At 26.4% G+C, this 27,500-nt stretch overlaps 1 protein-coding gene across 2 annotated transcripts in view; it reads left to right on the top strand.

The window, feature by feature from the left end:
• LOC101240982 (uncharacterized) overlaps window positions 1-27,500 on the top strand; it is a 46,274-nt gene that overhangs the window by 3,990 nt on the left and 14,784 nt on the right. For both annotated transcript variants that reach the window (XM_065804820.1, XM_065804819.1), the window contains exons 2-13: window positions 4,714-4,806; window positions 7,638-7,721; window positions 10,293-10,385; window positions 10,832-10,942; window positions 13,040-13,080; window positions 14,224-14,375; window positions 14,553-14,629; window positions 14,999-15,070; window positions 15,149-15,236; window positions 18,922-18,969; window positions 19,056-19,082; window positions 23,817-23,899. In XM_065804820.1, the coding sequence (XP_065660892.1) occupies window positions 4,714-4,806; window positions 7,638-7,721; window positions 10,293-10,385; window positions 10,832-10,942; window positions 13,040-13,080; window positions 14,224-14,375; window positions 14,553-14,629; window positions 14,999-15,070; window positions 15,149-15,236; window positions 18,922-18,969; window positions 19,056-19,082; window positions 23,817-23,899 (969 nt within the window). The remainder of the gene's footprint in view (window positions 1-4,713; window positions 4,807-7,637; window positions 7,722-10,292; window positions 10,386-10,831; window positions 10,943-13,039; window positions 13,081-14,223; window positions 14,376-14,552; window positions 14,630-14,998; window positions 15,071-15,148; window positions 15,237-18,921; window positions 18,970-19,055; window positions 19,083-23,816; window positions 23,900-27,500) is intronic.

The following is a 27,500-nucleotide window of genomic DNA, read 5'->3' as shown; positions in this document are numbered from 1 at the left end:
ATCGTAACGGTAAACTTAGATAAAATATGATATGAGAGGGAATAATGACTTCATAGATTTTTGATGCAAGTGTAAAATATAGTATAAATCTGATTATTTTTTGAAATTTATATAAAAAATGGGTAGAACAACTAAAAAAAGTATCATAATGGGACCGAAAAGGAAAAATGAAAAAATACAGAAAGGTTGAGGTATATTTACCTATTGAAATATCCACTGAGGAATTTACCTCAGAGACAGCTTCCATCTAATGGTGATATTTTAAGATACTATCAATTTATCCTTCGCGATTCACAGGTTAAATACAAACCCACTTGTACTTATGTTGGTTGCAAATTGAAATTGAAATCCAAGGATCTTGTTTGTGAAAATGGTGTTTGTACTTATCCTAATTATTCTTGCTTGGCAACTAGGATTAAAAAAATTTGGGATAATGCTGGGTTTGACAAGAAATTTGTAATTTCTGGGTACAATATGAAGGCCGATATCATTATACTTAATTTAAAATACAAGAAATTGATTAAATTGTCTTCTTTAAACTGGGACAGCAGTCTTGATAAGCAATCAAAGTTAGAGAAAGATTTTCTCACAGAATCCTTTCAGCTTTTTGACATCTCGACTAAGAATTTGGAAAAAGATATTCTTGCTGATAGATTGAGAAAAGATGATGCTCAGCTGGAAGATATAAAGTAAGTTCATTAAATAACACTGTTTTCAGTAGTGAGATTTTCTTTCTGATTTAAAGTAACTTAAGTAATTGCATATTATTTCCTTTCAAGTATTTAAATTTAACTCTTTACATGGTTTGGTCATCTTCCAAGAAAAACTAGAACAATTATTAATTTATTTATAAATGTCTTAACAGATTTAGATATTTTTTAGTTTTTATGAAGACCAGAAGTTGTATAGGAAAGGATATATGGGAACAAAAGTCGATGGAGGAGTGTACTGGATGCAAATAGGAGAAAGAACAAGCTAGATAAGTTGAGAGATAAAGAATTAGAGAGATAGAAAAACTTAAAAGATTTCAATGATGTTTTGTTGTCATATGACTCCATGACAGAAGAGATTCAATTCAGCAGTGAGGAAGAAAAGTCAAACGAGGACTCTGAAATCAGCAAGGAAGAAAATTTCCTGGGTAATGGTTGGAAACGCAGGTATAGTATTATTCCAATAACATAGTTGTAATTTTCACAAACTAATTTGCTATGTTCCATGGTTTTTGAAAAGTTTTATAGGATTTCTGGCTCCCTACAATGATTTGAAAGCTATCCAGACAGCCTATGCATTGAGAAAAGTCAGTAAGAAGATTGGAAATGCTTTGCTTCTCAGCATGGGACGCCATACATGGTACTTAATTCAGCAACTCTGTGTTTTGTCCTTTGGGGATAAAGAAGTTCTTCTGAAACAAAGCTAAAAATGCTGTTAGCTCCGATTGAGTTAAAAGAGCCAAATGAATTTCAGCGTTGTAAACCATTAAATGTACAAATTGGAGATACCACAAAGCTACCTAAGCTGATTTCTGAGCAAAGCTACCTTCTCTTCAAATATTTTAAAATATCAAGAGCAAGTATAAAAGAATGGCTCAATAATAGTTATAATACTATAGATGTTTTTAACCATTCTCAGTTGCTAGATTTTATTGTATGGATCAAAAACATATCTGTTGTAAATGATGGTGCAAAAAGAAACATTAAGGTTGTTAAAGATTTTATTTCTGCTACTAGAGATAAAGATCACCTTCAAAATGTACTTTTTGTAGTTAAAAAGTCTAGAAAAAACTTGACTAAAAGTATGACCAAAAAGGAGCTTGGAACTGTTCAAAAATTTGTATTTTTTGAGAAATGTTTCACCGCAGTAAAATCTTAAATTTGCTAATAAATATTAGTTTTTATGTATTTTTTTTGGATTTTCATATTTATAAATATAAACTATCAAGTTAAATAGTAGCGAAAACAATTGGAAATGATTTATACACATCTAATTGTTTTGTTTTGATTTTCTAAAATATAAAAAAATTGTGTTTTCTATTAATGTTAAGCCAGCTTAACATTAAAACCATAAAACTCAGATTTTACATCTAGCACTTCCTGTCAAAATAAAACCGTTAAATTTTTTTTAGGACTTATTTAGGTTGAATGGGAATCAGTAGAGAGCTTTTTTTTTTTAGGGACACCCTAATATATATATATATATATATATATATATATATATATATATATATATATATATATATATATATATATATATATATATATATATATGTATATATATATATATATATATATATATATATATATATATATATTATATAATATATATATATATTATTATATATATATATATATATTTTATTTTATATATATATATATATATATATATATATATATATATATATATATATATATATATATATATATATATATATATATATATATATATATATATATATATATATATATATATATATATATATATATATATATATATATATATATATATATATATATATATATATATATATATATATATATATATATAGAAGTATTCAATATTGTCAAAAGTATCATTATTTGTAGTGCGTATTTTTACTTTTTATTTTATCCTATTTTTTGCTATGGCTTTATTATTAACTATACTTATTACAAACAGTTACTTACTTATCTTATAACACACATAATCATATTATCTTCTATACAGCTTGTCAACCAATTACAATACTAGTTATACTTTTTCAATACTTCTTATATATGGGTCTGTATTGGGTATAGTCGTCTTTTCTGTCTTCAATAAATAATCATTTCATCCAATCTACTATCATATTTTATATAAACTATATATATATATATATATATAATGGCTGTAAAGTTTTTATGTGGTATTTGTTGCAAATTTCTGATAACCATAAAGCCGTGCCATGTGACTTGTGTAATAAATAGATTTACATAAAGAGCAATAAACTTCATACAAAATACTACAATTCTTTAATGAAAGAAACTAGTTTTTAGTAGTTACAAGTGTCTCAAAGACACTATACCATTCTCATGACTAACAGATAATAAATTTCATCTATATTTAAATAGAGCACTTGACCATCATGCACCTTTAGTACTGGCTACCATTAAAGAAAAAAAAAACCCTCATCAAAACCATAAATAACTGCTGGTATTATTAAATTCATAAATATAAAGAATAAACTTCATGAAAAGTACATAAAATCAAACACAAATCATCTGAACTATCAATCAATATCACTACTATCCAATGTCAGTAAATTGCTGGAAAAATTAATGTGTAAGAAATTAGAAAGTTTTCTATGCCAGCACAATTGTGTATATAAGCTTCTGTTTGTATTTTGCAAAAAACATTGTACAAACCAAGCACTCATAGACATAACCAAAACTATACACAAGGCTTTAAACAATAACACATTTACTTGTGGGGTTTTTATTGACTTACAGAAAGCATTTAATACTGTGGATCATGGAATTCTGTTATCAAAGGTACATTATGGTATCAGAGGAGTTGTTCACTAATCATTTAAGTCCTTACTCTTGGACCGTTCTCAATTTGTTATGATTTCCTTATCTATCTTCCGATATTACAATCTGACCTGCTTGGTTCAATGATTAAGTTCCAATAAAATATCTTTAAGTGCTAAAAAACTGAAATAATTCTATTTAAGCCACATTCTGTCCAACTTCATAAAAAATTAAATTTCAGAATCAGTTGCCAAAAGTTAAATCTTGTTAGTCGAATAAAATATTTAGGAATAATGTTAGATGAAAACGTTTCCTTCACACACCAACTGAAGCAGACTGCACTTAAATTCATCTTTTGCAAAGACAGGCATTTTGTTAGCTATGAGACACTCATAAATATATATGCTACTTTTAACTTGCATATGCTTTATGGTTATTAGATATGGGGGCAAAATCATTCAAAATATACAAAGATCATAGAAATCTTCAAAACAAATCACTTAAAATTGTTCATTTCCAATCTAATAGGTTTGACTCAAAAATCCTCTACAACCTCTCAAAAATATGAAGCTAAAAGATCTAATATTCCTATTGAATTGCACATTTGTATAGAACAGTTTGTTTAACAAATTACCAATAAGCTTTGATAATTACTATAAATTTGTTAATAAAAGTCATTGCCATAATCTTAGATAAACGTTGTGTAACAACCTTGTAATACCTTTAAAGCAAACACTTAAGTATGGTATTAGTTCCATTAAAAATCAATCCATTAAATAATGGAATTATTTTCCTCCTGAAATCAAGACAACATATTTATAAAAAGGGAGTAGAGCTCTCTTCATCAACAAAGTCAAGGAATTTATCTAAAATAAAAATAATAATTAATTCTTTATGTCATTTTGACCATTTCCTTTGTACCTGTAAAATTTAAGTTGTTTTTTCCTTTTTTTCTTAAATAACATTGGTATTGCTGATGTTCTTGTTACTATATTGATATCATTGTATATAAGTGCTTTTTTGTATTATTTTTTGTGTTATTTTTCTTTGTATTCTTTGCTTCTTCATTATTATTATATTATTATTCTAATATTACTGATATTATTATAATTTATTACCAGTACTGGTAATATTATTATTTTATTATTATTATTAATAATAATAAGAACAGTGATGATACTAAAAATTACAAATTAGATAAATTGACAGATATTCTTTTGATTTTTTTCAGAGAAGACCTCCTCAGCATTTAGAAGGCAATCTTTTGTTCTTACATTCCAATTATTTTGGAGTGAAAAGAGTTTGGAAAGAGTGCTTTCTTATGGTATGTATTTTTTTCCCAACAAATTTATAATTATATTTTATTTTGCAAGATAAAATTTATTTTTATTTTTGATTAGTAAGCAATAAAAATTAAACATCAGAGGGATGTTTGTAAAAAATGAATCTTTAATTGATATTTTTGAACAGGTTCCATAAAAGGACATATGATTTTTTTTGGGAGCTTTCCACCACTCTAGATAAATGACAAAAGGAATTTATTTTCCTAAAGTATGGCTGTTAAATATCAATTTAAATTAGCCAATTTAGAAACAAAATGCCTTGATGATGTTTTTTTCTTATGTGTTATAAATATCTATATGTTTTAAAGCACCCAAACCTCTTTTTGCTCCTAACCAAGTCCTACAGTTATTGAAATCTTTAGTGAATTTTAAATAAATTGATATGTAGATAGTAGATACAGTACTTTTAAAAAAGATAAACCTTGAATAATAGTTTACAATGAAGAATGGTAAAAAGATTATTGTACAATCAATTTTAAGATTTTAAGTAATGTAAATTTATAATTGGTTCTCTTACAATAGGTGAATGATTTATGAGAGAAAGATTGACCATTGACCATTTTATTGATATTGACCATTTTATTGTTGTTAAATCTCTCATAAAAATTCTCACTTAGGCTAAGTGAGAATTTTTATGAGAGATTTAAAATTAATACAGAATTTTTGCATGCTAAATCTTGATTATTTTTTTCAAGCAACCTCATGGAGCTTTTTTATATTTAAACCAAAAAAAAGTTTCATTTTTAAGTAGGGTGGCCATGCACTTAAGATATCCTATCAAAAAGTGCAATCTAAGTCTTTTTTTATTTTTTTAAAAATGTGATAGGCATAGCCTTAACACAGAGCACCGTGGAATAGCATTTAACTAGGAAGTTTATGTTTCCTTCCTTACCAATGCCGTTTGTCGGGCTAGACCCAGAATTGAAATCGAAGTCTTAGTTTAAATTATGATATACTGGACTTGAATTTCTTCACAAAAAAATGAGATGTTTTTTACTTGTTTATTGGTTTTCTTTTTAATATCTTTTAGACAGAAAAGAAGTAGTAAACTTCTATCATTTCTTTATAGTCTAATATGCCCATATTAATTTAAAATAATATATTGTTAAAAATTCTTAATAAACTATGTAAGACACAACACTATGTAGTTTTGACACACTTAACTAAGTTTAACAGTCATTAAATGCAAGATTTTGTAAATTAAATAGTTGTTATTGTTACTATTAAAAGCTCAAAATTTTATCTATTCTATTTTTAATCATTTTTGTATGTACAATTGATTGCTTCTTGTGGTAAGAAATTCAAATTGTCTATTTATTAGATAGTAATATCTGCATTATTTTTTAGTAAATAGTTAATGAAACCTTTTATTTTGACAATTCAATGACATGTAGACATGTTGTTGTAGAATCTGGGCTCTAATCTAGTATAGTTAGTTTAGTTTGACATTTTAAACATTTCTATTAAGTCACCCATTTTCCCCACATCTTTTATCATATGTATGTCTAATATTTTTCTCTTTTTTTTATATTGCATGCCATTTATGGATGCATTTAAATTACTCTCACAAAAAGCAAGTAGGAATAGTGAGTTTTCCAAGAGGTAAGGTTCAACTGATAAAAAGTTACTTCACAATTATTTGTAAAGGATGGAAACAATTTGGTGTTAATAAAAGCTAGCACATTGCATGAGAAACCTTATTACCAGCCAGTCTCACAACCATTAAACTAAGTTTTAGATTTGTCATCATAATCAGATGAAAACTCTAAAAACAGCCACTACCAAGAAGACAAAAAGGATAAAGTTCAGGGTTGTTTATCATTAAAGGCAAGTAGAAGAGAATCAATGCTATACTTCTATGCCAGTATATTAGATAAAGAATGGGTGAAAAGCTGGTCAACAGAAATTTTCTGCTTATTCTTAACGTGTTTTTCTAGTATTGAAATCAAACTAAAAAGTTTTGCGTAAAAAGTCCAAAAATAATAATAATAATAATAAGTATAATTTTTAATTGCCCCTAACATAAGTTATGAAATCACAAAATCAAAGCAACAATTTTGACTATATACAAACCTGTTTTGTTTTCTTTTAATGTTTTTTTTTTAATTTTAGCATTTTAGGAATCTTCCTATAAACTTTTCTTTTTTCTTTAAATTCTTTTAAATTAATGTTTTTTTCTTGAAAAAAAGGCTTTGAAATATTATCTAAAAGATAATATTTAAAAGTTTTTGCTTAACAAGAAAAAATCATTTGTCCTTTTTAAAAGTATTTAGTTGAAAGCTTAAGAATTATTTCATTTTTCTTCATTTTTCTTGCATTTCATTTTTCTCAATAAAATAGTAGATTTATTTATATTTATTTTTATCATGTTATATTTGCTAGACTTTTTAAATTTTTTTTATAAACTCATTAAAAAAAATAATGCTTGATATTTCTCACACCATGAGAGGGAAATGGGATTGAGAAAGATGTTACACAATTATTTTATTAGTTTATAATTTGTTTGAGTTTGTTATATATTATATAACAAACTCAAATAAACGTATTTATAAAAAAATTTGTTTATATAGTATATATTTTAAAAATATTAAAATATATATATAAAAAAATATTAATATATTAAAAAAAGGTACTCATTAAAGTTCCCTAAAAAAAGTTTGTCTATTTCTTTATCGGAAAGGTATAAAGTTTCTTTAAAAATTTTGTTTTATTATCAGAGTGGCATCAAAGGTATAAAATATTATAAATATAAGGTATAAAATATTATAGTCTAACAAATGGTTTAAATTTCTAATAAAACAAAATATTTTAGGTGAATGGTGATCTTTTGTGTTTATATTCAAATGAAAATGACAAAAGGAAAGGAAAAATAATGCAAGAAATACCACTTATGAAGGTATTCTTTAAAATTATCATCATTATCTTCGGAACTGTATTTTTTGTATATACTGTTTTGTTCATATTCATTGATCAAAGTTTTGTTTGTTAAAGAACAGAAAACTTTTATTAGATTTTATGTTCAATATCTATTTTGTTGCCGTAAATCGATCAGTCTATAAATCTTAAATGACTTGATAAATTTAAAAAACAAATAGTATTTTCATTAATATAAAGTATAATAACATTTTGGAATTCTTGTTCTGTAAACAACATTTGACATTTTTATGAAAAAGATTTTTTTAAATGATTTTTATAAAAAGTACAAAAGTAACAGTTGGGTGATGCATAAGCTATTGGATAAAATAAAAATCTTTTTAACAAATAAAGAAAAAAACTTTTTTTCAGGTTTTTTTTTAACTCAAAGTATTTATTTGTGAATAAAAATCAGTTATTTTTTTATATCAAAAACTCCATCATCTGCAATCATTATCTCCATCATCTGCGACAGATCTCAATTTTGCTTTGACACTTTTCGTAGTCAACTGTGAAAAATTTAAATCAATATCTTTTAATTTTAATTTGATGCGATCAATTAAAGTTTTTTTCTAATGAAGCTAGCCAACATCTCTTGTAAACCATTTGGGCCAAATGCCCTCAAAAATTCTCAATTTGTTGTGCTTGAGACACATTTAGTGGGTTCGATTCTTTATCAACATAATTAATATGTTTGTCCATCGAATTTAAAGAATTTTTAGAGTCATAAGTTGATGTATTGATTGCTACAGCTTCGGAAGTACATAACAATGGCTTAGACATAGAACAGTTAAAAATGGCAATTCTCGTCAATTACCAAAAGTGATTTTGTGCTATAAAACTGATTTAGTTTTTAGCTACTTTTCTTCTCTTTTATTTGTTGTTCAATGGTGTATTTAGGAGTTTTTTTACATTAACTGTAATGAGTATTTTTTTTTTCTTTAATTGGCAACCAATTCTCAATTGATTCACATTGAATTTTAAACCCAATTTTCTCTGAATGACCCCTTTTTGGTTTTTGACAAGTCTCTAGTTTGGCTTTTTTTCTATAGTCCAGGATTCGTGATGACCAAAAAGTTTTTTATCAGAATATGAATAATCAGTTTAAGTTATCATAGATTGTATTTTGTACTATTTTTCTTTTTGAAATGATTTACGGTTTTTCTTTTTTTATATTATGGTTTTTTACTGATTAATTTTACAAAAAAGACAAATCATTCTTGTTCTTCTGCATTTAACCTCATTTTTGATAAATTTCTTTTAAATAATAAACATGTAATATATTTTTTATGCATCAAACCACGTGATTGTTTAATTAACAAGGAAAATTAAATTTAAATTTTTCCAATACCTTATGCATCACTCGGTACATGATAATGAAATACAAAAATATAATATAGATATATAGATGATAAAGGTAATAAATAAAATAACAATTGAAAATAAGTAAATAAAGTGTTTTTATTTAGTATTTTTATTTTTTTTATTCTATAGGTAATATGATGGAGTGCATCTATATTGTAATTGTTATAATTTAGCTCTTTACTTGGGTATTATTTTTCCATACGAGTATTATATTAAAGAAGACCTTTATATTAATATGGAAAAACACCAGCACTTATGTAAGAAGCTACATTATAACAGTAACAATATAAATGTCCTCCATCAAATCACCTATAAAATTAAAAAAATTTTGAAAAAAACTTTAACTACTTATTTTTAATTGTTATTTTATTTCGAACCTTTAAAATCTATATTATGTTTTTATATATATTCTATATGAATATTACATTAATTAAAGAAGGCATTTATATTTATATGGAAAAACCCTACTTAACATTTATGTAAGGAACTACATTATGACAATTACAATATAATTGTCATCCATCATATCACTTATAAAATCAAAAAAAAAAAAAAAAGACTTTATAAAAAAAACTTTAATTACTTATTTTCTATTGTTATTTTATTTCGCACCTTTACAATCTATATTATATTTATATATTTAATTATCATGCATTAATAAAGTTCTTTGTTAATAAACTATGCAAAAATATAATTGTAACTAAACTTCTTATATATACAGACTTGCAAATCATTTTTTACCTGATGATGTCTATTGATATAGATAAAACACGTATTAAAGTTTTAAAAAGATTCTACTTTTGATAAAAATGATAAAAAAATCACTTATAACTTTTTTTCATAGTTATAAAACTTATTGATAAATCTTTAACAATTGATAAATCTTTTATCACTTGAAAAAATATTAATGACATTTATGCCACTAAAGAAGTTAATGTAAATTGCTATATAATGGTTGTAATAAATAATTGTTTTTTTGTCACCATTTTATTATGTCAATGTTGATATGTCAATATAATCTATTAATCTGTTGCTTTTTTAAAGAGTTTTTTATTTTCCTTTCTTTCTATTCTTTCTTATTACTTATTACAGTTTATTGTTTGATTTAAAAAAAAAATTTCAGTTTTGAAACTTTTAAAGTTAAAACTAATTTTAATTTTATATTTCTATTCTGATTGATTTTGTTTAGAGTTGTGTATTTGAAACCGTGATAGATTCCAGCAGAAAACAACATGTATTTGTGATAGAAAATGATGAGTTTAAAATGTTTTTTTCATGTAAGGTATACACAAAAAGTTAAAAATTATTGTTGTGCTACACTCTAAACTTTTTTTTACTTGTTGTTGGGCTCATGGAAATTTATCATACTTCATAATGTTGAATTGCAAGTTAATAGATAATAGTTTTAATTGTTAATAATTGATATTTGTATTATATATACATAAAATTCAGTTATTTAAAATTAGTTTTTGTTGTAATTTTTGAAATTTAAATTGCATTATGAAAGAAAAATTAAAAAAATTATTATTGTAGATAAAAAATCAGTTTTGTGTTAACATCAAAAAAATCTTTTGATAAAAAAAGATTTTTTTTTCAGTTGTACAGATTATTTTTTGATTCATAAAATATTTCTTACGTAGAATAAATTGGAACTAGATTTTTTGAATAAATATTTCTTACGTAGAATAAATTGGAACTAGATTTTTTGAATAAATATTTCTTACGTAGAATAAATTGGAACTAGATTTTTGGGTAAAAGGATGTGAAGGTATAAAATATTACTGGAAGAGAAAACGAGAGGCACACGAGAGAAAACATTTTTTATCTAATCAAGTTAAGGTTTGAAATTGTTGCTTTTTTATTATATTTATTATATTGTAGTTTATTTAATCATTATAATTTATTTAAAATATGTTAACTAAGTACCGAATTGCATATATAAATGTTAATTGAACAGTCAAATACATAAAAATTACTGACCAATCAAAAAGCGTTTTGTTGATCCATATACAAGATGGGTTAACGTTGGGTTCAAATTGTAAAAAAAAATTAACTTTTGCAATATTTTTACATATTGTTGCTAAACACATGTCATTGGAACAACATTGGATTTGTATCAGAAAAAACAGCTGATGTTTGTAATAGTTTTACATACATAGCCCCACAGTACAGTGATCATTTCGGTTCACTGTACTCTAGTCAGACTTAAAATGTTTTTAATTTTTACACATTCTCCTACATAAGGTCACTACAATTGAGAAGGCTACTCCTAATTTTTTTTCAATATTATGTTATTTCACTCAACCCTATAAATTCAAAGCACTTTGTGTTGTCAATTTGTAGTGCTTTTGTTCTTGTGTTGTTTAAAGGGCATTTGAATTTTTGTGTTTTGAATTTGTAGGGTGGAGATTTAAAGCCATTACAGTTGTAGGGTTGAGATTTAAGGTTGCTGCTCAGAATAACGAGTTGTACATGGAACTACCAGGGAAGTGGCAGTGTTCAAATATACTTCACATATATCAAAAAAATTTTGATGAATTTGTTATGCAATTTTATAATAAATTTTTATAACCTTTTCATTGGTTCTATAATAAATTAGTTATAAATAAAAATATTTTTAAATGTAGTATAAAAGTCTTTTTTTCAAATTACAAAATTTCAAATGAATGCATACAGGTGACCAGCAGAGCTGTTCAATCATGTAGACATGGGAGAGGTGGTTCTAAAAACAGATTGTAAATTGTAGAGCTCATTAAGAATCCAAAAGTAAGATATCTAGAGGAATACTGAGACTTGTTTTAAGTAAAAAAATAATCTCTAAATTTTCAAATTGTGCTTGTGATATATGTCTATGTTTATCTTATATATGATATATGTCTATGTTTATCTTATATATGTCAATGTTTATCTTATCTGGTTTTCTTTATAAGCTTTCTTAAACGATTTATCAGGTAGCATCTTTAAGATTATTGAATCCTTCCTTACCAATCATAGTATAAAGGTTGTCCTTGTTGGACAGCATTCTTAGTGGCTGGTGAACTTTAACTCAAATAAAACTCTTTTTTTTTTGAGCTAATTGTTATCGCAACAATCTAGATCCTATTTTAATGAACAGTAATGTACTCAATGAGTCATCTACCCTTTGTCTTCTTGGATAAACTCTTTCTTCGGATCTTTCTTGGAAACCATATATCAAATCAATTGCAAATTTAGCTCTTTACAGTGCTTGACACTTTTTTACTCAGGATTCTATTCTTTATCTTTAAAAATCTCAAATTCGTCTTTGTATGGAATACTGTTGTCACACTGGGTCTTTGAATGATGGCCTTTCTCTTTTAGGCAAGATGTAAAGATGTATTGTAAACATAGTTAGACCTGTTCTTTCAGCCAACCTTCAACCATTTTCACATCATCATAATGTTGCTTCTCTTTCTCTTTTCTATAAATACTATAATGGGTGCTGCTCTAAAGAGCTAGCATCTCTTGTGCCATCTACTAAAATTCATTCTCATGTTACTCGTCATTCAATTAAGTGCTCCAAAAAATTCTTATTTGTCTAGTTTTTCCTCAAACATCAATTCTTTGGAATTTGCTCCCTTTATCTTGTTTTCCTGTTTTATATAATTTGCAATCTTTTAAATTGTCTGTTAATTGTTATCTTGCTTCATAAACTTTATTTTTTCTCTTCCAGTAACTTCAAACTTTAATAGTGGTTGCTTGCAGCCTTGTTGGAAGTGAAGATATTAAAATAAAAAATAAAAAAATAAATAAATATATAATATATGTCTATGTTTATCTTTTATATGATATATGTCAATGTTTATCTTATACATGATATATGTCTATGTTTATCTTATATATGATATATGTCTATGTTTATCTTTACATATTTTATTTACATTGAGAAAGCTTATTTTTAATTTTATTTACATTTAGAAAACTCTTGTGTTGAATATTGATAAAGATTCATGCGAAGGGTTAGTTGTAATACTTTTAATAGTCTGGTGAAAGTTTTTATCCCTCTGCTGAGTCTTAGAGTCTTATTGTCTGCTAAATAACTGTTGATATTTTTATAAGTGATTAACTTCAATGAATATATCCAAATTTAAGCTTAGATATATATATTTCTTACATTAAAAGTTTTTTTAGCGCCCTTATTAAAACTTTTAATTTAATTAAAAAAAAAAATTAAGAAATACTAAAAGAAAAAATATTTTGTTCAAAAGTTTCATTAATTTATTAAATAACAATAATAATTAATTAATTAATTAAAAAAAAAAAAGTTTTCTTATTTAGAATTAAAATTTTGGATTCTGGACAAGGATAGTCCATAGTCCACACTCTTGACCATCCCATTAAAAAATACCTGAGCATTTATAACACCTGTTTTAATATTATCATTTGTACACATAAAGCTTATATAGAGTGAATTAAAAAAAAATGTTATTCAAAGCTCTTCATAAATATGAACATCTTACTGTATTCAAGACTCCCTACTGTTTCTAGCACTAAACAAGAAAGGGCTATTTACAGTTAATGTATTATAAAAATTTATAAGCTGTTGAAAAAAATCAAGAGTTGAGTTTAACTAACTAAAGGGTAACTGGGTTTGGCTCTAGTCGTTATCATGGATGTCTTTTAAGTTTTTAAAAAAGACTTATAAATTATTCGCTGTTTTTTTAATTTAAATATTGAATTAAATAACACCATCATTTGTCATTCTACTTCAATGCGTTTAAAGATTTTGTTATGTTTTTTTTATATTTAACAAAAAAATTTTAACTTGTTTTATATTTAATAAAAATCTGGTAATATGAAGATGAAGTTGAATTTTTTAATTTAAGGTTATCTCTATTTTTAAATTACTACTTATTGGCTGTTTCGCTGTGCAACATATCATCCATACTATAGATCATTTAAAATACACTTTATTACACACAACTTCAGTTGTTACAGGATAGAATACTGGTTCCAAATATTCTATTGGACTTTTTATGTTCAGGGATATAAAATCTCTAAAAAAATTTTTTCAAGTTTTAATTCCAAATTTTAATGAAAACTTTGAATTCCACAAGTTTTTAGTTTTTAAATCTTACATTAACTTTTAATTTTATTTACAGTGTTACAATCCCATTCCATTTATCTAATGGAAGTGTTATTAATGTTAAGATGACCAAAGATACATTGTATGAAGAATTTAGTAAATATTCAAATGAAGAATTATTGTGTAATATAAATTCAAAAATATGCTTTGTAAATAATGATGGCACAGGTAATTTGCTGACTTTTCTTATTTTGTATATTAAAAATATTGTAAATCATCATCATCACCATCATCTTCATGGTCATCATCATTATCATCTTCATTATCGACATTATCTTCTGGTATTCATCAAAATCATCGATAACTTCTTACTATAATTACAATTAATAAAACTTTTTTGTTTAGTAAAGCTTGCAAAAGAATCAAGTAAAATATACCAGGAATTCATTAAGAGTTATTTTATTGTAGAGCCTGGGTACAAAGTAAAGTTTTTATTTGTTTCATTATTATTAGCAAATGCAATAAGACCTTGTTTTTTTATTTTTAGTTTTGTTTAGAAAATCAATTATAAAAGATATACTTGTATATGTATGTAGATAGTTTTTATGTTCTTTAAGCAGTTGTCCTTTAATTATTTTGTGTTTTGTGTTCTTTAACAGTATTAACAGTATTATTATTGTGTTCTTTATCAGTATTAAAAGTAGTACTATTGTGTTTTTTAACAGGCTTAGCAGTATTACTATTGTGTTCTCTAACAATGTAGTTCATTTTTCTTTCAAGTATTTGATTTGTTTGTCTGTGAATCATCTAGTTTATGATTTTTTTAGGTTATTTTTGTTGTGTTTTTTTAGGTAGTTGTTATGTACTTTGAAAATGATTCATTTGAGGAGTTCATTCTTAATGAAAAGATATCTACAAAAGAAGTATTTTAAATAGCTTACTATTTTTTTATTTAGTTTTTATATTTCTCTGGTTTTACTAAATAAAAGCTACTTTATAAGGTTCTAGATTGTTCTCTAATAAAAGATGCAATAAGGCTTCATGGAATAGATAATGCTGGCTTATGCTTTCGAAGAACAAGTTCTGATAGTAAGTTGTAATAAATATAATTTATAATTATTTTAATAATAATTAAAGTTTTTATAAGTAAAAATGTAATCTTTATTACAATTAGGATTTTATTCAGTGATGTGGCAGTAAAATGTTTTACACGTGAACAAAGTTTAACAATAGTTTACAATGTTAGTATACAATAGTATGTTACAATAAGTGAACAAAGTTTAACAATAGAACAATAGTTTTTTAAAATAATAAAATACTACTACTACTACTACTACTACTACTACTACTACTACTACTACTACTACTACTACTACTACTACTACTACTACTACTACTACTACTACTACTACAATATAATTTCAAAAAATGAAGATTTATACAAAAAAGTTTATAATAAAATTTTATGATTTACTTCCTCAAATAGTACAGAGCTCAATAGTTAAGGCCTTATGTAACATTTTAGGTATTTAAGAAAAGTAAGTTCTAGGTATATAACAAAGTCAACATATTTTTTTATAGAACATACCTTTTTGGTATGGAGAATAAAAATTAAGATTTCTTTTAAAAACTTTTGATTTTGTGTAATGCTAAAGCCCTATATTGTCTGATGGATAACAAACAAAATATATTGTTAAATTAGCATGTGCTGAATTTACTTTACTTGTGATATTATCTTGTTAAACTAAATTTAAAATTATTATTTTAAATTTAGTTTATTTTATAAACATAGACATATATTATATATTTATTTATTTTTTTATTTTTTATTTTAATATCTTCACCAACAAGACTGCAAGCAACCACTATTAAAGTTTGAAGTTACTGGAAGAGAAAAAATAAAGTTTATGAAGCAAGATAACAATTAACAGACAATTTAAAAGATTGCAAATTATATAAAACAGGAAAACAAGATAAAGGGAGCGAATTCCAAAGAATTGATGTTTGAGGAAAAACTAGACAAATAAGAATTTTTGGAGCACTTAATTGAATGACGAGTAACATGAGAATGAATTTTAGTAGATGGCACAAGAGATGCTAGCTCTTTAGAGCAGCACCCATTATAGTATTTATAGAAAAGAGAAAGAGAAGCAACATTATGATGATGTGACAATGGTTGAAGGTTGGCTGAAAGAACAGGTCTAACTATGTTTACAATACATCTTTACATCTTGCCTAAAAGAGAAAGGCCATCATTCAAAGACCCAGTGTGACAACAGTATTCCATACAAAGACGAATTTGAGATTTTTAAAGATAAAGAATAGAATCCTGAGTAAAAAAGTGTCAAGCACTGTAAAGAGCTAAATTTGCAATTGATTTGATATATTTGATAACTTGTTAGACACTTTCAGAGATTAAGGTTGATGCATGTGTGCCTTAGTAAAGCTAGGATTGGTGTAAATAGTTCAAAATAGTATGTAATATCCCTGGGCATACTTTTTCACATTTTTGCAACAAAAAAAAAGTGTGAATAAATATATATTGTAAAAAAATGGAAATATAAAAAAAAAATCAAAATATTGATATTTTGAATTTTATATATCATGTTTCTCTATGTGGAAATGCTAGCTGGGGCTAGGTTTGTGACTGTGGCTGCATAAACATTGATACATCCTAAAATATATTTTTATTCAAAGTTCATGTTATATTTTATGTATAAATATGCATGTATATTTATATATAAACACCATCATGATCAACACAATCATTATTATCATCGTCATCATCAACATAATCATCATCATTATCAAGCTTTAGCCTTCCCATTTTATGCTGTTTGTTCAATATGAAAAAACTCAAGCATTTTCTTTACTTAACTAAAGCTTGCTCATAACATAAATACTCTCTCCAAGTTTTCTTCTACCACTACCATATTCTCCTGAAGTTACTACCTCCCCACATGCTGATACCCAAACCACTTTAATCTTCTCTGATAAATGTTGTTTGATACAACGTTTTTTTTAATTTTTTTTTATTAATTTTATTCCTTCTCTTTGGTTTTAAATCAAGCCTCATTCTATTTCACGCTTTTCACCTTCTCGTGTAGTTGGTATATTAATTGTTATCATTTATTTTTGTATATTTTATAAGAACATCTGTATTGAGAACAAATGTGATTTATTTATAGAAGAAGTTAATGTAGAACTAAAGCTAATGCTAAGATCCATTTTTCTCAGTTTACTAAATCTAGTATCTTATCTCAGATGTTAGGTTCTACAGGCTTTTGGAAAATCTTTAATAGTGTTATTAACTAAAGTAAGTCTGACTTTACATCTCTAAATTATGGGTCTAATCTTATTTCTTCTCCTTAGAATAAGGCTGTTATTTGGATAGAATTTTTCCTCTAATTTGACTCTTGAATGGCCATACTTTTCCTGTCATTCCAGTTAAACAGCTCAACCCATTGTTAGCTATCCAAATTACTCCAGCCTCAGCTAAAGTAAATTCTCAATTTTATTTTTCTATGGCTTGTGGTTTAGACAACATTTCCATCATAAAAGCATTCGTCAGAACTCTTTTCAATCCTCACTAAACTATTATTAAGTGCTAAATAAGTGATTCCACTATTTAAAAACTCAAGAAAACACTCAGACCTCTCCAACTATCCTAGGATTAGGATCTTTCTAACCATAGCATTGAAGTCATTCTCAAAGGCCTTCACTTTTCCTTTTTTACCTTACCTACTGAACTTTATATTTTTGCCTTTAGAAAAAGTCTTTTTAATTGCTAAAAATAAGCAACTAATCTTTAATCTGATTTCTCTTCTGTAACAACTTAGGGCATGCAGTGGCTTGGGGATTTTAACTCCAGTTATTTACTGCAAAAAACTATCGCAATAATGCGGACATTCCTGTTTAGGCAAGTAACAACCCTCTCACATTCAGAAAAAGTCCAGAACCACATTGTAAATGAGGTCGGACCTGCTTTATCTGCCTAGCTTGAGCCACTTTCCTATCATTGGTTGCAGTCAAACAAACTATTATCTCTAGTTTGATCAACCATAACTCATTCTTCTTTGGCTTATCATTCAGCAAAGTCACATCCTTTTATTGTATCTATCCTTCCATGCTCTAAAAATTTGTATTCATATATTTGTATTCATATATTTAAATATATATATTTTCGTATACACTCAAAATTCCCCAAAAATGACTTAAACTTAGTTAAAAAAAACAACTTATAAAAGATGCAGAGGATCAAGAGAGTAAAGAATCAATCAAAAATATGATGCTATTAAAACGGGAACAATTGGTACAATTTTTTTTGTTGAAATAACAATTAATATAATCATTTTAAATAGTTTTGTCATTTAGACTAAGCTTTGAAATAAAAATAGATAGTATGATATTCTTAGTATAAAATGTGTTTACAGGCCTTAAAACCCGTCTGCTAAAAAATAACAAATTTCTTTTTGAATGTGTTCTTTTATTAAAATATTAAAAGTTTTGTAAACAATGTATTATAAAAGATTTATAATTGTTAAAAAATTTATATAGGAATTTGATTAAAATAAAAATTACATATTTATAGAATAGTTAGGTATATTATTATTTGTTTTGATCAGCTTATATACATTTATATTATATTAGTATATTATCTATATTGAATATACATTTCAACTATTAACTTAAAACCCTTCAAAAATGGCAATTGTGTAATGATAGAAATGATAATTTAAAAATATTTTAAAGATATCATTTTATTAAATTTTAGACTTTTTAGTATGTGCAAATGACGACAAGCCAATATCATTTTTATACTGTAAGTTATTTTGAATGATATTTAAGTTTTAATTTGATATATTACCTATTTCATTTATCTATAAATTTACATTTTTCTTATTTTAGGTGAACCTGAAAGTTATTCTCCTAATGGTTAGTATTGTTTTGAGTCTGGGACAGGAACTAAATAATGAATAATAAATACTCTCATAAGTTATTTTTGCTGTCACAAAAAAAAAAAAAAAAATGTGTTAAACAAAGATTTTAGAGCACTTTTTTTTTTTTTTTTCCATTTTGTAACTTTTTTAAAAGTCTATTCTTTTTTAATAAAATCTGGGAATTGTTCTGAATATTTTGCAGCTGGTTATTATTTTGGTTAATATTTTGGTTAACATGTTGCACCCTTACATTTTTCAACACAGGTTATCAGGGCTAAAATGAAAGCCTTTTCAAATCCAAGGACTATATTAACTGATCATTTACTACAGAGTTCATTTTGAAAGGAGATAAGGCTTTATTTATCTTCCTTCAGAATGAGTAATAGTTAATATTTGAGTTTACTCATAATCACTATCATATCATCATAATCACTTATCTGGGCTTTAGTAATAGTTAATATTTAAGTTTACTCATAATCACTATCATATCATCATAATCACTAATCATAAAAATTTAAAAAAAAGATATCTGGGCTTTAGTAATAGTTAATATTTGAGTTTACTCATCACTATCATATCATCATAATCACTTATCATAAAAATTTCAAAAAAAAGAGACCTGGGCTTTAGTAATTGTTAATATTTGAGTTTACTCATAATCACTATCATATCATCATAATCATTAATCATAAAAGTTTAAAAAAAAGAGATCTTGGCTTTAGTAATAGTTAATATATTTGAGTTTACTCATCACTATCATATCATCATAATCACTTATCATAAAAATTTCAAAAAAAAGAGACCTGGGTGCGGATTCACAACTTTTGCGTAACTCTTGCGTAGCTGAGCAAAAGTTACGAAAAACTTACGCAAAATATTTTTTGCGTAACTATTTGGTATTCACAACTTTTTCGCAGCATTTGCGTAAAGTTAAGGATGCGCATGAGTTACGCAAAACTTACGCAAAAACTTACGCAAAATTTAAGGCAAACATTTTATAACTATTTGTATAAAGGAAGTAGTTAGTATTACTAATTCTTTTTTTATTAAGACACACAGGGTAATGTGACCAAACAGTGAATGTTTCTTTTTTAGAGTCAGGGCATAAATTTACTACTATTATTTTGTTGTTGTTGTTGCTATATCTAAAAATGTAGCAAAACCATATAGGGGCTATTCAAATAATACTTGACATTCTTATATAGGGTGGAGGTGTTTGAAAGTGTCACCAAATATCACATGGAAGAGGGGGTGGTTAGTCACAGTGTGACATGACAAAATTTTTAAAATATAAATTCTAATCACAGCGGAATAGTAAACCTTTAGCATAAAAGAGCAAACTCAAAGATATATTTGTTTAAAAATAATGTCACGTCACAAATAAGGCGGGGAGATATTGTTTAAAATGTTTCATATACAAAGAAGAGAGTCTAGCAAAAAAGTGTTTCGTATTATTTGAATAGCCCCATATAGCAAATACGTGCAATTACTTTTAAAAGTAATAGCATAAACAATCTTTCAATCTATTTTGTATATCTATTAGCAAAATAATCAAAATAATTAATAATTGGATTAAAAATGAAACAAATAAGAGTCGATTGGTTTTTTAAATGAGATATCGATTATTAACAAAATGCTACACATCTATTATTTTAAATATAAACATTACAAGCACTCATTAAGAAGTAATTCGGGCATATTTATTCAAATCCAAATGGGTAATATAAACTGTATTATCCTGGGCTTATATAAGATAATAATTCGGCTTCTTGAATGAGGCCATCAGTGAATGCCCATTGGTTTTATTTAACACTAACTCTAAACCTGCCGCGAACCTTATTTGTAAACATTACTGGCTATATAAACTAGCTAAAATATACAGAAAACTAGCATTTAAAGGAACCATTTTTTCTATTTTTAATATAAAAAGAAAAAGAAAAACAACATGAGATTAATATTTTGAGGCATTATTTTGGCGCCCATACCAGTCCTATAGTACCAAAAAAGGTCTGGGTTCACACCTGATCAGATCATGCTACTTGTCTTGCATTGCTTCAGGATGTTAAAACAAAATACTTTAGTTTAGCAAAAATTTCACGTTCATAAAAAAATAAAGTGCTAAACTAAAGTGTTTTTTTTTTAATTCTTGTTTTCATACTTACTTCTCATACCCTAGGGTATAAGAAAAAATCATGATAATTGTTAAATTTTCTTTTCAGTGGTCTTGTTTTATCATATTATTGACTTGAATCGAAAACACTTTTATTTACAATAGGGAATGACGGTTTCATTAAATAAAGAAATTGCTTCAATAAATTCAAGAAATACATTTGATTGCATTCTAGTATATTTGAAACCATTTATAAACAAACTTTCTATTGTCAGAAATATAAGAAACATTTTGATAACATAAGCAAAAGTTCAACAACTTTTCCATAACATATTATGAAAAATACATTGTATTTTTCATAACATGTTATGGAAAATGTTTCAATTGTATTATTTAATAAAAGTTGAGTTTGAATTAAAACCCACTTGTTTTTTGTAAGTTTTTTTTCAGTGATATTTCAGATTGAGAATTTATGGTATCATATTTGCACGAATAAAAACATGATTTTTATATTTGATGGATAGCGTAAAGTTAATTCTGTGAATCAGGTACGTGCAGTATAAAAAAGTTTGACTCTTTGACTGAGCAAGTATTGATTAAATCACAACAACAAGTATTGTAGTAGGTTTTCAAGACACCAAATACAGTACAATCTAATAGCTACAACCAGTGTGAACAATATGCTGTCGTCTCAAGAGTTGTAATACTATTTTCCACAGCAACAGTTAATAGTTCTACTGAATTGTGAAAAGCGCTATTACTCCATTTGGACTAACTGGTGGATCAAGGAACTTTTTATGTGCTCTTTGCAATAACAAAATACAACAATGAGATTTCATATAGAAATATACATATTACAGAATATGTTTATTATTTGCAAATAACAATATTATTTACCAAGAAATTAGGCTTTAAAAAACAATGCTCTTTTTTTTAATAATTTAAACTATTCATAGATATTAATATCTCCTGATAATTGAAATAACTAAAAACAGAGCATTATTATTCAAAATAATCTTAATATTGTTAATACCTTTGAATAACTGAAATTTTTGAAAAACATAGCATCGTTATTCAAAGTAAGTTTAATATTTAGGTTATAATACTTTTTTACTTCAATAGCCTGATTACTCAGAGATAACTTTAGCATTATTTTACTTTTAAATAGTCTTGTTTACATTTATAAATTTAAAAAAATAGATATCTGAAAAACTAATGAACTGATTACATATTTTTGTGAATATTGTATCTATGTTAGCACAAATATTTTTTCACCTTAAATATAAGGTTAAAAAAATATAAACACAATCTATATAATGGATGGTTCACTCTCTCATAGCCTAGATATGAGAGAGTGTGAGAGAGAGTCTCTCTCTAACACAGAGAGAGTGAGAGAGACGCTCTCTCTTTATGCTAGTTATGCAAGTTAAAGTATATACTTCAATAATATTATTGTATATATTTTTGTATAATATAGTATAGATAGTATAGCATAGATTTGTACCATAAGTTAATATAGTATGGAATCATCATATAGTTTTGATGTATGACAATAACTAGTTATTATGTTAACTTAACTTATTTAATAAGTTATTGGCATACTACAAAACTTTATGATATATTCGTACTATGGTCGCTCTCCTTGTTTTAGCTAGGCTATGAGAGAGTGAACCATCTATTATATAGGTTGTGTGTATATTTTTAACCATAAATTTAAGGTGAAAACAAGTTTTATAAAATAAGTTTATGTAGTACATCTAAACTTTTGGTAAATATACTGCTATTGTTGTTGTTGTTAAAAAGAAAAACTATAATTGTATTATTTAAATAAATAACTTAACGCATAGCAGTATAAAATTAAGATAAAATTATATTTTATTGGCAATAACAAACAAAATCTGAAATGTTTCATAATAATAAAAACGCCATTTTTAAATATTATTAGATGATTTATAAAGTTACGCCAAACTTAAGTCAGAAAATAGCAGACGTAACTTTTCTTGCGTAAAGTTTGCTGAGCACTTTTTAGGAAAATGTTGTGAATACCGTTTTTTAGACTTTTTGCGTAAGTAATAACTTACTTAAAAACTTAGGAATTTCGTAAGTTTTTGTTTACGCAAGGTTTGTGAATACCACTTAGCGTAACTTTGAACTTAAGCAAAACTTACGCAAACTTTACGCAAATTTTGGACTTACGAAAGTGTTGTGAATCCGCACCCTGAGCTTTAGTAATTTTTAATATATTTGAGTTTAATAACTAGAGTATTCACTGATTATTTAATAAATATTTAGTGAATGAAGCTTACACAAGTTGTCCTCCTTGATTTGTAATCAATCCTTGATAGTATCAACTTGTTGTCAACATTCATTCATTATATGTACAAAATAAAAAACAGCTTGTCAATTCAACATTCATTCATTATGTGTATGAAATTGTTCTGGTTATTCTAATTAGTTTATGAAACATATTTCTATTACATATGTTGTAAAACTTTCTATTGCGTATGTTGTAAAACTTTCTATTAAATGTTGTAAAACTTTCTATTACATATGTTGTAAAACTTTTCAAATATTTTAATTTCTTTTATATGAAAAACTAAATAATTCAATATGCCTCAGGGTTTCTTTACATTCTGAACAAAGAAAAAGTTTTTGGACAAAAGTTAAACTTAGAATCCAATATATGTATCGAAACAAATACAGTAAGTTGTATTTTTTACTTTAAGAGATAAATAAAAAAATTGATCAAATAATTTTTTTTGTTATATTATTTCAATTGTTAGAATTATTTTTGCTTGTTTATATTCAACTTATAATTGATTTTTTTATCAACTACAAATGTATAGTTATATATATATATATATATATATATATATATATATATATATATATATATATATATATATATATATATATATATATATATATATATATATATTAGGGATATGACTTTTTTGCAACCTACTAGGCCTGTATCGTAATTCAATGAACTTTTATGTAAAAAGAACGAATAGATGTTTCATTTTGACATATTTTGAAAAAAGGTCACCCCAAAACCAAAAAATCGAATTTTCAATAGGTACACTTTTGTACAGTAAATGAATATTAAAGGCTGAAGATGTTGTAAGAGTCATACTCCTGTTGTTATTTTATTTATTTATGCAACATGTACTGTGATATAACAAAAAACATTATGTGATATATAATTATACAAGTATTACAAAATTAACAGTATCAAAGCGTCTAGTACAACAATATACATAACTGTCTGTGTCTATAGGCCTACTGTGTTTAGTACATGGGTCACATGATGCTCACGTCTCATAAAGAGTCTAGCGCTTATTACTTAGAATGAATCGAAGTTGCAGTTTGTCTTTCTTTCTGCAGGAAGCATACAGGTCTTGCATCACCTTGATTGCACGTTCAGCTATCTGATTACTTCGTGGTATGTCGATGAGGGATGGCTCTTTCTTCCAGTGATTTTTGAATGACTGCAATGCCTTTTTGTAAGGCTTCAATACATCAGATAAATTCTTGAAGTCATTGTCATTGTACTTTTGACTACTAAACCAATGTTCTGCCCACTCATATGAAATGAACCTGCAAACCTTCTCCAAATTCTTTCTCGCTTCAGGCATAAGAATGAACGCCAGAATGGCGAGAATGGCTCTTGAGTTCCATCTGGCATTGCTCATATTAGGAATGTTCTGAAAGTGAATCAGAGGGAAGTTTCTTTGTTCTTCATAGAACCTAAACACTCTTGTTAAATGGTACAAAAACTTCATATCGTCTCTCCACCCTGATTTATCAAGAATTTCTACAGTTCCATTCACAAACTTATCCTTCAGTTCATCATACTTATTCAACAGTTCAGACACAAATGGGTATTCAATGTTTGGAGATTTGGTATCACCCCTAAGTTCTTCGTCCATCACCAGACGGAGAATCCTGTCTAGTACGTGATGCTGACAACCGATAAATTGTGGTATTGTGACACCCTTTAATTTAAACATACGTTGCAACTTCACAACAACTCCATATCTCTTCCCAGTATTGACGTTTGTTGTATCAGTAATGATCATCTTAATTGAATTCCACAAATTGTATTCATCAATAAGTTTGGCAATTTTTTCAGCAACAGTTTCAGCTTTGCCATCTTTTAAACGCAGTGCATCAAGTTTCACGTCAGTTCTTTCATTCTGAAGTACAACTACCTGATATTCCTTATCATCTATTCGTTTGCCGTCAAAGTGTAAGGACCACTGTTCCATTTTAAGTTGTTGTATCATTTCTTTTTTTAATTTACCTGCCTCTTTGAATATGGACTTGTAAATTGCTGATTGACTTGGAGTTGGAATATCAATACCTTGTTGTGATAATACATTGCATATTTTAGCAGCTTTCTTTGTGGAAACTCCACTTGATGTAACCATACTTACAGCAAATTTACTTTTGTAGTGCTTTCTAGTTTTTTTCTGAGTGTCCTCATCATCGTCTTTATCACCGTCGTCGTCTTCATCATCTTCACTCTTACTTTTGCAGTTTTCAGATTCAGTACCACTGTCTGTGGTAGACAGGACTTGTGATGTGGAAGGTATTGCTGTTCCAGACTGGACTTTCCTTCTCTTGGAAGGGTGAATGGTTTCTTTACTTGCCACTTGTCTTGTTGAGTACCCCACCTGTCCTTTACTTTCTTTTTGTAGGTGGTATAGACGTTTATCTTCCGAGGATAACCACTGGCCATTCACTTTCGTGATGTCAAATAATGCATTGAGAACATCATATTTTCCACGCTTGACACATTCATCATAGACCTTCAGCACCTTCATAAGCTTTGCTCTTATCACTTGATCAGACACACGTGGAAAATTCAGTTTATTGTCCCACAATTTTGTAATTTCCTTAGAAATTTGGTCTATTCGTTCTTTTCTTCCTTTAACATATGCTCCGAGAAACTGGTATCTTCCTACGATCTGCAATTGAAGTGGTATTCTGGATTTTTCATCGAGTGAATGTTCTTCTACAGCCACGCTTCCTCTTCTTCTGTGTGACTCTTGAAATCTCACCAAATTTTAGTCTAAGTCTTCTTGTTCTTTGTTACTGTGGTATGACTTTTCTTGTGAGACATCATATAATATTGTTACGACTTTACGGATAGCTGAGCGTAAATATCCGTTTAATAAAGTCGTTTAATTAATAAAATACTTTAACTGTATAGTAATCCAATTATAGTTCGATAATCCAGTCAATGTTGATAACAGTTCGATAATCCAGTCCGTATCCTAACAATAATGCTACAACTACTTATACTTCGTACACTTACAGCGTCTTTAGTTCGCTACAGTAGTTCCTTATTAGCTCAGTTACACGCAGAGTACTTCATAGAACTATTCACATTATCAACACTGAGCTCTGACAGCAGCTCGCTTATATAATTATTTAGAGCTTCCAGAATGTTCTACTAAGTTCTATAATCTTCTACAGTCTGTTACAGTCGTCTATATCACCGTGGTAACACAATGATGTCATCACATAACAATTCCAAGTATTTGCCGGCACACGGCCGTTTCGTTGCCATGGTAACGTGTGGCGTTTTATTTATAAATTCATAACAAAATAATGAAATAAATAGAATTAAGCTGAGAATTAAGCTTAAGATTAAAACATCGGTCAAAAATGAATGTATAAAAATGGTAAATCAAATTTTTATTTTGGGGGTGACCTTTTTTTGTTGCAGAAAGCTATTTGGGCCTTTTTTCATGATTTTAGGTAAAAGTTCATCGATTTATGATATAGGAAACATTTTATTTGAAAAAAAATTAAAAAGTCATATCCCTAATATATATATATATATATATATATATATATATATATATATATATATATATATATATATATATATATATATATATATATATATATATATATATATATATATATATATATATATATATATATATATATATATTAGACCAGCTCAATGGGGTCTATTTTTTTTTAAAAAAAGTTCTTTAAAACCTCTCAACCTCTCAAAAGAAGTGAAATAATATATAAGTTTCAAAAATAATAATTATTTTATAAAATGTATATTGAAAAATTTTTTTATTAAAAATCTGTTAAAGTGATGGTTTTTATGAAATTAAATCTAAAATAATAATTGTATTATGTAATGATTTTTTTTTAACTTTTATATAATAAAAATTTCAAAAAAATAGTATTATGATATCTGATTAAGACATGGTCTTTGATTTTCTCCATAAAAAATTCAAATTAGCTTAATATACTCTTTTAGTCAAATGCTCC

This window comes from Hydra vulgaris, chromosome 09, assembly GCF_038396675.1.
Source record: "Hydra vulgaris chromosome 09, alternate assembly HydraT2T_AEP".
Classification (NCBI taxonomy): Eukaryota; Metazoa; Cnidaria; class Hydrozoa; order Anthoathecata; family Hydridae; genus Hydra; species Hydra vulgaris.
Note: the sequence above shows the minus strand (reverse complement) of the source record. Positions and strands in the feature narration are given on the sequence as shown.